General features: G+C 58.8%; 1 protein-coding gene across 1 annotated transcript in view; it reads left to right on the top strand.

The window, feature by feature from the left end:
- Positions 1–4,275: 4,275 nt before the first annotated feature.
- PHLDB1 (pleckstrin homology like domain family B member 1) overlaps positions 4,276–11,854 on the top strand; it is a 72,137-nt gene continuing 64,558 nt past the window's right edge. Inside the window, exons 1-4 of the mRNA XM_044919790.1 lie at positions 4,276–4,408; positions 9,808–9,888; positions 10,545–10,668; positions 11,630–11,800. Coding sequence (XP_044775725.1) covers positions 9,829–9,888; positions 10,545–10,668; positions 11,630–11,800 — 355 coding nt within the window. The 5' untranslated portion in view covers positions 4,276–4,408; positions 9,808–9,828. The remainder of the gene's footprint in view (positions 4,409–9,807; positions 9,889–10,544; positions 10,669–11,629; positions 11,801–11,854) is intronic.

The raw sequence follows: 11,854 nt of genomic DNA, 5'->3' as shown, positions 1-11,854 counted from the left end.
GGGTTTTTTAATTTGATGCTACTTACAGACTTTTGGTCTTAATTTTTTGTCAGGGGCAGTTGTAGAGTCAGAACCATGAGGCTTCATCTGTAAAGAATAACAATGATTGGTGATGTCTCAGAGCATTCTCTTCTCCATTAGAGCAGCAGTGGTAAGAAGTAAGTGATCCTGGGGTGAGGGATGGATGGATGCTTGGGGAGTTTGGATAATTCCCTCAGGAAAGTCTTCATCCTTACTTTCTTTTTATGTAACTTAAAAAACTATTGACTGTCAACAAATTCTTTGGAAGACAAATTACTCTCTAATGAATAACGAGCGTCTGGGAATGATAAAGTTTTTTATCTTCAGGGTGAAAGCCAAGAGTTTGAATTTTTTTCTTCCTTAAGAGAAATACGAAGTCTCTGGTCTGTTGCTGAAGCGTGGCGTGGCTCTGAGACCATAACCCTAACCCGGGGGAGCGCGCCGGAGCCGTGCCACGCCCCTGGCTGGCGCTGGTCCCTCCACCGCACCAAGTGGGCCTTTTGTTGGCCTCTTGTGAGGGAGCCGAACAAGATAATTTGATCTGACTGAGCATTCTGGTTAATGTAGGAGGTTTGTGGTTCCTGCTTTGAATTAATTAATTCCACACAGAGGAGGTAGGGAACACACCTCGTGGTCAGGAATTCCTTTCCAAAAAAGATCTGTAATTCATCTACTCACAGTAGTTTCAGACCCCCCGGATCTATCAGCCCATGCATCTCTCACTCCAGAAGCTTTGCCTTCCAATTAATGTGAAGTTGTTCACACTGAGTAGAGTCTGAGAGATTTCCAGGCTTGATACAGAGTAGCTTTTTAAAAAAGTTCACATCTGGGGCGCCTGGGTGGCTCAGTCGTTGGGCGTCTGCCTTCGGCTCGGGTCATGATCCCAGGGTCCTGGGATCGAGCCCCGCATCGGGCTCCCTGCTCGGCGGGGAGCCTGCTTCTCCCTCTCCCACTCCCCCTGCTTGTGTTCCTGCTCTCACTGTCTCTCTCTCTGTCAAATAAATAAATAAAATCTTAAAAAAAAAAAAAAAGTTCACATCTGGTCGGGCTCATTGGAGGAAGATAGAAAAATAGAAAAAGCCGCCATCCTCAAGAAGATGAAAGTCTAACTAGAAGCAATGGCTACCTACTTATAAAGCCTTTTCTCCTCAGGTAGACAAGTGTTAACTGCGGCTGGTGCTAGTGCGAGTCTCAGTGAGGGTGAGGAATAGGTAGGGGTCTGTCTCATAGGCTTCAGAGCAATCTCCCAAAGGAAAGCAAAAACTCCGAATTAACTCCCCGTTACTATGCACATCTCATTGCAACCATTCTCTGCCTCCATCTCCTCTTCTTGCCCCCTCTGGTAAATCTATCTGCAGCTACAGAGCTTTGAAACTCCTGGAGGCTCCACAAGGAACCGGGTGCTGTGCATTGCTCTCACCCAAGGTTAGAAAGCCTCTCCACAAGCATCAGTCTCCCATCTTACCCTCGGGGGTTAGAGGTTTACGTGGAGCCAGACCTTTAGGAAGACTATACCTTTCCAAACTAAGCTGTTGCCCACTCTCAAACACAAGTGGTCAAGCAACAAAGCAGTTTTCAGAAGCTTGGGTCACTTTCCACTCCTCTACCCCCCCACAGACAGAAAGGTTTTTTGCCTTGCTGTTCATAGGGCAGGGGCTAAATTGTTACATAGGGCTTAGCCCATTTCTCGAAAGCTCCCATAAGCGTACTCTCTGTGATCAGGTTGATAACCAAACGGGCTGGTTGAAAAAGAGGCATTACAATTTCAATGCAATGAGGGAAGTGGAGATAGGTTTTGTTTCCCATTCTCTTGCCCAAATCAGTGGTGGTTCTTTTCAGCTCATAGGAAGGTCCTGAGCCTACACGGATGTAGATGAGACCACTCAGCTTTGGTGTCTCTTAGCTTTGGGTCTGAGCATGGACTGTGCAATTTCTAGGACAAGCTGAGGAGAGACCTCCTGCTGAAGAAAGGTTTGAACTTTTCCCCAAGTTGGATGCAGGGAGGAGTTACTTGGCATCATTGCTGTCACCACACCCACACTAATGATGCCTGAGTTCAGGATCCGCAGAGGCCAGAAAGGAGAGCTTTAGAAGATGTGACTGAACAGGGTTCGCTTGCTGTAGTGAGCAATAATTGCCTCCTTCTGGGGCTGGAGGGAGCACAGAGGTGGGAAGAGTGCCTAGGCAAAGGCAGGAGGGATGTGGAAATAGACTCCTGACATTCATAGCCAAGTGCAGAGGGCCTTCAAAAATCCACTCTTCCTTCCACACCCAGCCTTTGCCCTCTCCCCCCTGCTTCCAGTTCGGAAAGTCTGAAGCATGCTTGGAAAGCTGTTTTCTGCTTTCTTCTCTCTTCCTCCCCCTTTCCTGAGCTCCCAGCTGCTCGACCTCTTGCGTAATTGTGAGAGAGCACTGAGTTTTTTGATGGGCTCCAGATGTGCAGCGGGTGGGGGTGGAGGGTGGGGGCGGTAGGTCTGTAGTCCCCAGAGTGCTCTAACTGTGGGAACATAGGGCCTCAACCCAGCAGGAGTGAGGACACATTGCACAGAGCCCTTATCATGGGGTCAGCTGGTCCTTGGGTGGGAGGACAGAGAGAAGATGGGTGCTGTTTCGGCCCCCTGCCTCTGCATCAGCTGCCCTGTGGCGGGCTGGATCATTCCCTGAAATTCCTCCTGACGGAGATGGTGAAGAAGCTCTGGGAGTTGTGAAACAGTTATGTGAAAAAACTCTGAGGTACCCCAATCAGAGCCCCTTCCCTCGAATGCTGGGTCTTGGCACGTAGGATGCAATAGTTGGGGTTTTGTTTCTTTTTCTTTTACCAGAATAGTCTGGAAATTACTGTTGTGATCCGCCTCATGAAAGGTGGCCAGAGTCAAAATACCTTCAGGAGCCTCAAACAGTGTGAAGAGAGGAAGAGTAAGAGGCTTCTTCCCATCCCCCAAATCCTGGGGCTTCCTGGTACCCACGATGCCTGCTGGAGCCTTGCTTGTTTGACCTCTGTTAGCCACAGCTGGTAACTGCGAAGTGTCTTTCCCCTCCCCCTTCCCGTCCACTGCCTGGCTCCAGTCAGCCCCAGCCTCCAGCCGTGGGGGGCCCCCCTGCTAATGCTGGCCCTGTCAATGAGTGACCAAAGATTGCCGCAGTTCAGCCTCCTGCTGTTCCAGGGTTAGGGAAAGAGGGCACAAACTAAAGCCACCGAATCAGAACAAGGTATGTCCATCCCAAGGAGGGCAAATTATTTTCTGCTATGTGCCCCAGCTGGAAGCCTTGGGGGCTTTCTGCTCCCTCATTCAGCGAGGAGGAGGAGTCTCGGGGATCCCTCTAGGGCAGGTTAAAGAGGTCCAGCCTAGCTGAGGTCAGCTCCCTAGGGCCTCCCTGGTCAGTCTCCTGGGGCAAGAGCTGGCTTTGCAAGGTAAGGATCCACTGTCCGCTGTGTTGGATTTCGGGGTGGGGGTTGAGATGAACGACTTCAACTAGGCTCAGTTTCTAGACCCCTCTTGGGTTTTTAGTCCCTCCTTTTCTTCCTTATTAGCCCCCTACTCCTCCAGGGACCCAAACTGCTATAGGATGGTGTGCTCAATAGTCTGTCTATAGCTTGCGCCCCCCAGTTGTAAGTCAGCGGGCGGTGGTAGGGCGGAGCTACACGGATGGGGGCAAGATGATGATTCAATGCAGGTTTCTGTGCTTTACACTTCCCATGGCACTTTAACATGTCTTCTACCTCTCCTTAGAAAAGTCTGCGAAGCCTGATGTGCAGGGTCAACAACCCCATTTACAGCTCTTCATGGTAGGGCTTGGAATAGGGTGAGGAGGAGGGGTGATGGGGTAAGCCTGGGTCCCCTCAGCGGATATTTTCTGGAGATACTATGCTGGAGGGCTCTGCGACCAAGAGGTTCACTGGGAGCCACAGAGGACTCAGGCACCTAAGGTTTTAAAAAAGCGGGCGGGCGGGGGGAGAGAGTGAGAAATTGTCAAAAACACCCTTTCAATAGAGCCTTAAGGCCTAGGGGTGGAGGGTGGTCTAGGGGAGTCCGAAGGAGAGGGGAGGAGGGGGAGGGGTGTGTGTGTTGATGGTAGTGGAGAGCCCAGCTGCAGAGAGGAACAAAGCGGGCGCTGTGCAGGCGGGGGTGGGGGGGGCTGGGGGGGGGGGGTGCGGCTATGGGAAAGGGTCGCGGGGGGGGACCTTGGGCTCCAGCTCCACAAGGGCGTCTTCTCCTGCTGGCCTGGCAGGACGGGACGGGGGACGGGGGCGGGACTGGGGGGCGGGACTTCTCGCTCTCCTCCCACTCAGCGGGCTCCCAGGGAAAAGCAACAGTGTCCTCCAGAGCCCGAGGCCGCGGCGGCCGAGCCAGGGGAAGGAACCGGTGTCCCCCTCTCCCCGCGCGAGGTAAGGACGCTCTCTCCCACTAGGCCCGTGGGTCTCGCTGGCTGCGCTGCTGGGACTGGATAAGGGGAAGTCCCAGGGCCTGGCGGGAGCCCTGAGATCAACTCTGGGCTGGGGTGGGCCCAGAAGAAACCGTGGGGGAGGAGGGGGCGCTCCAGGTGAGTGCAGTGGGGTGGGGGGACGGCCGAAAGGGGCTTTGTGGGGACGGGCTCCGCTGCTTTTCCGCAGGCTGCTTGCTTTTGCCCTCCCGAGCCTCTGTCCGCGCAGCCGCCAGAGGGGGCCCTCGCGCTCGTCTCCGGGAGGGACGCTGGTCCTTGCCCCATCCAGACTCTCCCGCGGGCACCCAGACGGCCGGCCGGGCTGACACTCGCGGGGCCTCGTCCGCCCGCGCCGCGCTCCTCCCACTCTGCGGCCGACGGCAGGACTGAGAGCCCTGCCCCGGGTGAGGGGGCTCCCCTGGGCCATCTCGGCTCCTGTCCCCGGTCAGGCTGCCTAGACGGACGAGGAATGTGTGCGCAGTCCAGCCCCGAGGCAGTGGGAATCCGGAGGGACTCTTGGTGTGTTCAGGAGATGGGAGGCGCGTCTGGGGCCTTCCGAGCCCTCCTCCGAGGCCCCGCATCTTTAGGGGTCCGGGAGGCCGGCTGGGGCACCCTTAGGGGGGTGAGTCCCAGGTTCTTGCCACGCCCGCCGGGTCCGGATTCGTATCCCTAACGGAGTTCCCCGAGGCGGGGGGCTGAGCCAGCCATCCGGGTTCCTCCGGGATGGGGAAGTGCGGGCGGGCGGCCGGGGGTGGCGGGGCCTGGGAGGGGCCGCCGGGCGCGGGGTTGCCGAGGCGCCCGCGGACGCTTCCGCCGGGGCTGGGGCGAGCGGGGGACCTGGCCGCGTGGCCGCGAGGCCCGGCGGGGGACCCAGGGAGCCGGGGCGGGGCTGCATTCTGGGCCCGTTAGCTCAGCGGTCCCGGAGGCTCCCGGGCTGACTCAGCGGGCCGCTCGCACACAAACACCAGCTCCCCACCACGTCAGGCATCCCACGCAGCGGACACGCACCGCGCCCCACCCCGTGTCACCCACGCGCCGGCCCGCCGCGCGCGCGGCCCGGGGCTCGGCCGCCGTCGCACGCGGGGCAGCCTTCCGCACGCCTGGACCTCCGCCCGCAGTCCGCGCGCGCTGCGCTCACGCAGTTCCCGCCCGCACACCCTGCCGCTCACACCCGCAGCCCTGCGCTCACGCTCGCACCTCCCGTGCACCCTCAGCCCCCCTTCCCGCAGCGGCCCCGCGGGGAGCGGGCGGTGTCGGAGCGGCCGCCCCTTTCCCCGGCCGCGCAAACAAGCGGCTCCTTCTCCCTGCCCCGCCAAAGAAAGGCCGCTTGTCCGGCGTCCGCGGCGGGCGGGGCGGCCCAACACTGCGGCCTTGTCCCACCTGGCGGCCCTGGGCAGCACAGGCCCAGGGCCAGCGAGGAGCCGCGCCCTGGCGGCAGTCCCAGCCCGCCCGCGACCTCGGAGAGGGGCGCTTTCCAGCACCCCCACCGCTCCCCCAGGAGAACCAGAGCCCCACTCTACACTCCCGCCTCTCCCCGGCTCTGCCCCCTCGAGCCTCCGCCGCCCGCCTCTCGTCTTTGATCGCTAGCGGCCCCGGCCTGCCCTCAGTCTCCCCTTTTCTTCCCTTCCCCTGGCTCCCCGCCCCTCGGTTTCCCCCTCCACGGCCCTCTGTACCTTCTAGGGCAGCCCTTGGCCGTCGTCCCCTTTACTCGACGACCTCTCTGTCCGGAGTCTCCCCATCTCCTTCTTTGTCCCCCAGGTCCTCCACCTCGCTGTCCCTCCGTCTCCACCCAGCTCTGCGTCCCCCGGCCTGTTTCCCCATCTTCTTCCCCCTCCTGTCCATCTCCCCAGCTCTCATTTCTCCTCATCCCTCAGTCTCCGTCCTTCATCCCGCCCCCCATCCCTGCGTTTCCCCTTCTCCGCCCGATCCTGCCGCTGACCCCTCATTCCTCCCCACCCCCCTCCGCTTCTCAAGTTCTCTCCGCCCCGGCCTTTCCACACCCCTCCCCGGCCCCCGTCCTCCGGGATCCCAGCCTCAGTTTCCTTCCCGTCCCGACTCCTTCCCCTGCCGGCGGCCCTTCCTCGAGGGCGGATGCGTGTCGGGAAAGCGACTGCGGCGGCGGGCGGAGAGGGTCCCAACTCGGCCCCGCAGGCCTCCGGCCGCGGCCATGCGACGCCCGGGGCGAGGCCTCGGCTGGTCCCCCCGGCCACAGGTGAGGGCTGGAGCAGCCCCGCGGGACCCCGGGGAGCGCCGGGCTAGCGCTCGGGGACTCGCCTGGGACCTTTGGCCGGGGCCCGATTTGGAGCCTGGGCTTCCTCCAGTGCCTGTTGGTTGCAGACCTTTTCGGCCCTTCCTCGGGCCTCCCTTCACCCTAGTTTGGGCGCCGAGACCCCGGAGCGGTGACTCCGGACACCCACTCGGCGGAGAGGGCTGGGGGCGGGCAGATCCCGCGTGGCCTGGGTGCGCGCGCGTCCCCGCTGGGCGAGGAGGCCGGAGGGGCCGGGCCTGAGCGGGGTCACCCGCGGGAGCCCCGGCCTCGCCCGCCGCGGCGTCCCTCCCTGTTGCACGGCGGCTCCCGGCTCCCAGGGCTCTGCGGCGCTGCGCCCCGGGAGGTGCGGGAGGGCCACGGAGAGCCGGGGCTGACCGCGGCGCCTCCCTCGCCTCCCTCCTTCCCGGGAGCCGGCCTCGCGCCGCACGGGCCTTTTTTTGGCAGCGGGACCGGGCGGGGCGCTGGGAGAGGGTAATTACTGCCCGGGTAGTGGGTAGCCCTGTCCGCGGAAGCGGGTTGGCGGGTGAGGGCGCCCCGGGCCCGGGGGGGGGTCCGAGGAGAGCGCGCCCCCAGGTGGCGGCGGGGCAGCCCCTTCGTCCGAGCGCGGCTGGGACGCGCGGGTCGGGTGTAGCTTTCCACTCCACCTGGGTTAGGTTTCTGAGCTGGGCCCACAGCCTCGACCCTGCTGTTTCTCCATCTTTTCTTATCTTCTTGGTCTCTCCCCACACCTCCCTCCTTATCTCCCCCCTCCTTTCACATGATTATTTCCTTCTCTTCTCTCCTCTCATCACTCCTGTTCCCCATCAACCTTATTCCTTTACAGTCTTCATCTCCACTTGAAATTCTTTGGTGTAAATAAATGAACACGCCCAAAGCTGCCTAACAGGGTGACAGTGACGAATTTGACAGATAAAGGCGAAGTGACGTGTTCTAGATCTTGAAACCCGTACTAATGACTGGCATGTTTACGGTGCTTTGCGCTTCACAGAGGGTCATTTAATATAATAGCTGAATCTCCAATCTTTAAAAAAAAAAAACACGACAGTTTTATTGGGGCACCTGGGTGGCTTAGTGGGTTAGGTGTCTGCCTTCCGCTGGGGTTGTGATCCTGGGGTTCTGGGATGGAGCCCTGAGTTGGGCTCCTTGCTTGTCAGGGAGTCTGCTTCTCCCTCTCCCTCTGCCATCCCCCCCCCCCCCCCCCGGCCCTCCTTTTCTTGCTCTCTCAAGTAAATAAATAAAAATAAAAATAGTTTTATTGAGGTATAACGTATATACCATAAAATTCACTTAATTGAAACGCGTGTTCAATAACTTTTAGAGTATATTTACAGAGTTGTGCCTGTAAGTTTCATCTTAGAACAATTCAGTCACCCCAAAAAGAAATCTTGTGCCCATTTATAGTCACTCTCCATCCTACCCTTAGCCACAGGCAAGCGCTAATCCAGACAATCTTTTGTGAAAAAGTCATTATTCCACTTTTATAGAGAATGACTTGACACTCAGAGAATTTAAGTAACTTGTCCAAGATCTCACAGCTAATAAATAATAAAGTCAGGGTGAGAATTTAAGGCTCTTGCATCCCAGCCTGAAGCTTTCTTTCCACTAAACGGTGAGGTGATGCCTTTCCTTCACCGTTATTTGTTGTTTTATTTTCTTACTCCCTCTTTTAGGTAAACTCCCCATTCCCAACCCACTCTCTCACCTCTCTTCCCTCTGAGAATGCTGAGGGATTTCCCTGAATGGAAGGAAACAGGACAGCAGGCTCTGACCCTGGAAATTCTTCCCCATGGCCAGATCTCCTGGGGAGGTGCCAGGCCAGCTTGGAGCTTGGTGTACGTTAATGGCCTTTGCCTTCCCTCTTCCCAGGCAGAGTTGGGGTGGGCCCCAGGCCCTATTCCGGTTTCTCTTCCGCCAGCTTGGGTGGACACAGTGACGGACATGATGCCGTCCAGGTCCGGAAGGGTGGAAGCTGGGAGGGTAAAATTAGTAACTCTCTATGGCTGAGGCCCTTGGGCCCCACTGCCAGGGTCAGACACTCCTTGGAATGCTGGCTTCTGCCCCCACTTCCTCTCCAAGTCACCCGCCCTGGTCGAGGGCTAGTAGAGAAGTGGAGGGAAACCCTGCCTTCCTGGGTCTCCCTCCTACCTTGAGCCAAGCTCTCTCGGCTGTCCCCAGCCCCACTTGAGCAACAAATGGGAACCTCTGAACCTTAGCAAGATGATCAAGGCATGGGCATGCAGGCACACATGAGTACCCAAAGGTCCCTCACATTTCTCAGGCACTGAAACTGTGAGCCAGGGAAAAAGGGATGGGTGGGAAGAGTTCAAGTTCTGGTTCTGGAATCTACTTTACCCTTGGTTCTAAAGACCCAAGCTTCCTACAACACCAGATCAGATGAAGAACCTTAGGAAACTGTATTCCTGCTATTAGTCACCACTGAGGGGTTTTTTTGCTGATTGTCTGGGGGTGAGACTGCTTTCTGGGGAAGAGAAGGTGTAGGAGTTGAGACATACAGAAGGCAGGAATGGTTGAGTTTTTCCTGTGGTGTCTCCTTTAAGCAGACACCCTGTTGAGACCCCGGGGGGGGGGGGGGGGGAGACAAAGGGGGGGGCGGGGGGGGAGGGGTACAGGGAGGGAGCTCCTCCTCAGCCCAGCCTGGGGGGGTCTCTGGTTACCAGTGTCCCTGGGGGAGTTCCTTGGACCGGCTTCCCTCACTGAGGTAATTTCCCCCACCCTACCTCTGGCTCCAGATGTCTGAGGCTGCCGCCAAAGCCTGGCTCCTGGGTGTCAGAGGCAAGAAAGCAGAGAAATAGAGGCTGGGCCTCTAGGGGTCTTTGGGCTTATGGTGGGAAGGGCCAGGACTGTGTGCTGGGTGTCTGTGTGGGGCCGTAGATGAGGCACTGCCTCCCCCCTGCCCCCCCCCAACCAGCCCCGAAGTTCCTGAGCTACCTGCACTTTTTCTTCTGCATGAGCCTGCTGGGAATGAGGGTGACTGGTACTGCCCCCCGCCCCTGAGAACCTGGCCGCAGAGCCTACTCCTTTCCCTTTCCTCCCCTGGCCTCCCCACCAACACCCGCCTTCTGCCGTGTCCCCAGGAGCTCTGGAGCCCTAGGACCATGGACGCTCTTAACAGGAACCAGGGAGGCCCTGGATGCAAGACCCAAGCAATGGTAAAGGTGAGTGGGGTCAAGGCGAGGGGGCAAGAGGGCTGTTGGAGAGGGTGGGTTTGGCCTCTCTCTCCACCTGTGGCCCCAGCCCAGGGATGAGAGCCCTTCCCCAGGTCCCAAGCCTATTAACAGCTAAGTCTTTATCTGAATCAGGTTAATTGGTTCACCCAGAATATACCCTTTGGAAGTCAGGAAGTGGCTTACAGATTGACCCTGGCCTGTGTCCCTCTCCTCGATCCGTGGCCCTGCCCTCCGTTGTGATTTAGTTTCACGGAGGCAAGCAATGGCCAAGGGGATGGCTACGGACAAGTCTACAGCGACAAGTCTGCATTGGCCCTCCTCTGCAGCACCCCTTCTCCTCCCCAGCACCTGCCTGCTCCCCTCACTTTCTCCTTGTTTCTGTCTTAATAGACAAAAGGGGCAGTTAAGCCAAGACTTGAGATAAATCCAGTGGGACGAGTTAGTGGCCTAGATTCAGATCTCATTACAGTTTAGTGTAATAATGCTCCGTGCAAGATTTTGTGCTGAGCCTTTCCGACACCCTCAGAGCCCTTTGGAGCCCTTTGGAGAGGGCAAGTGCCGGAGAGAGGGTCAGTGTGACTGGGTGCTCAGGGTCTGGCCTGAAGTCTCTCGTGATGCTCATCCCTCACCCCCACTACCTGCAGAAAGGGCCCTTGGACCTGATCGAGACAGGCAAAGGGCTGAAAGTGCAAACGGACAAACCACATCTGGTGAGCCTGGGCAGCGGGCGGCTCAGCACGGCTATCACCCTTCTGCCTCTGGAGGAAGGTAAGTCTGGAGGGGCGGCCCCCCTGCCACCCCTCTGTCCTTCCAGACATTTCTGCCCCTGATCCCAGGCATGTCCTGGGGCCCTTCTGCCCTTTGTCCGCCATGTTTGCCTCTCCCAGATGCGAGGCTGTGCCACCCCACTCCACCAGCTTGCCCCCCTTGTCCCGGCCCCCCTGGACTGCCTGGCCCTCTGTGGTAGATAATCTGGCTCCAGGACTGCAATTAAAGATCAGTTTAGAAACGAGGAGAGCACTGAAACAGGAGAGTCCATTGCTCTTAGCAACCAGTGTGGCCAAGAAGAAAGGGGCCCATTCCAGGGCGATGCCTGGTGTGGGAGCAGGTACCTCCGGAGCCTGGAGGGCCGGAGGGCCGGAGGGCCGGAGGGCCTGGAGTAGGGGCAGACCTCCCAAGATAAGGCCCTGGCCCGGCCCCCTTCCCTGGTGGCTTCTGCCCTGCCTGGCTTCTCCCCGGGCTGCACTTGTTGCCTGGGTGATTCTACATTCCCCACATTCTCCAAATACCAGTCCCGGGGGCTCTGCCAGGGGGAGCTGTGCAAGCTGCAGCAGGGAGGGGAGCGAGGAAGGGCGAGGGTTGCAGGTGCAGAAGGGGGGGGAGAGAAGAATGAGAGATGGCAGATTTGGAGGAACAGAGTGGGGAGCGGGATGAAGGAGGAAAAGGACTTGGGGGCGAGGAGTTGGAGGGACTAAAGGAAGGTCTGCAGAAAAGAAGTTCCCGTTCTCTGTCCATGGAGCCTGGATGCTCTGTGCCCTCTGGGTCCCCCCATCTGTGAGCCAGAGTTTTCTCCCAGAGTTCCTACCCCTGACTGTCCCCACCAGGCTCAGGGGTCCAAAAGGGGCGGCCGGTAGTAGGCCTCGACCCTTCGGCAAGGAGGAGGTGGGCTTATATTTCCTTTGCTGCCCTCCCCGCCCAGCCTCTGACTCAGTTTGCCTTCCGGCTTCAGGGAAGACAGTGATTGGCTCCGCGGCCAGGGACATCTCACTGCAGGGTCCGGGCCTGGCTCCAGAGCACTGCTACATCGAGAACGTGCGGGGCACCCTCACCCTCTACCCTTGTGGCAACGTCTGCAGTATCGATGGGCTCCCTGCCCGGCAGCCCACCCGGCTCACTCAAGGTAAGGCTTGCCGCCCTCCCCCTCCCCCCCCCCCCCCCCCCCCCCCCCCCCCCC

The sequence above is a fragment of the Neomonachus schauinslandi genome, chromosome 11 (assembly GCF_002201575.2).
Source record: "Neomonachus schauinslandi chromosome 11, ASM220157v2, whole genome shotgun sequence".
NCBI classification, from domain to species: domain Eukaryota; kingdom Metazoa; phylum Chordata; class Mammalia; order Carnivora; family Phocidae; genus Neomonachus; species Neomonachus schauinslandi.
Note: the sequence above shows the minus strand (reverse complement) of the source record. Positions and strands in the feature narration are given on the sequence as shown.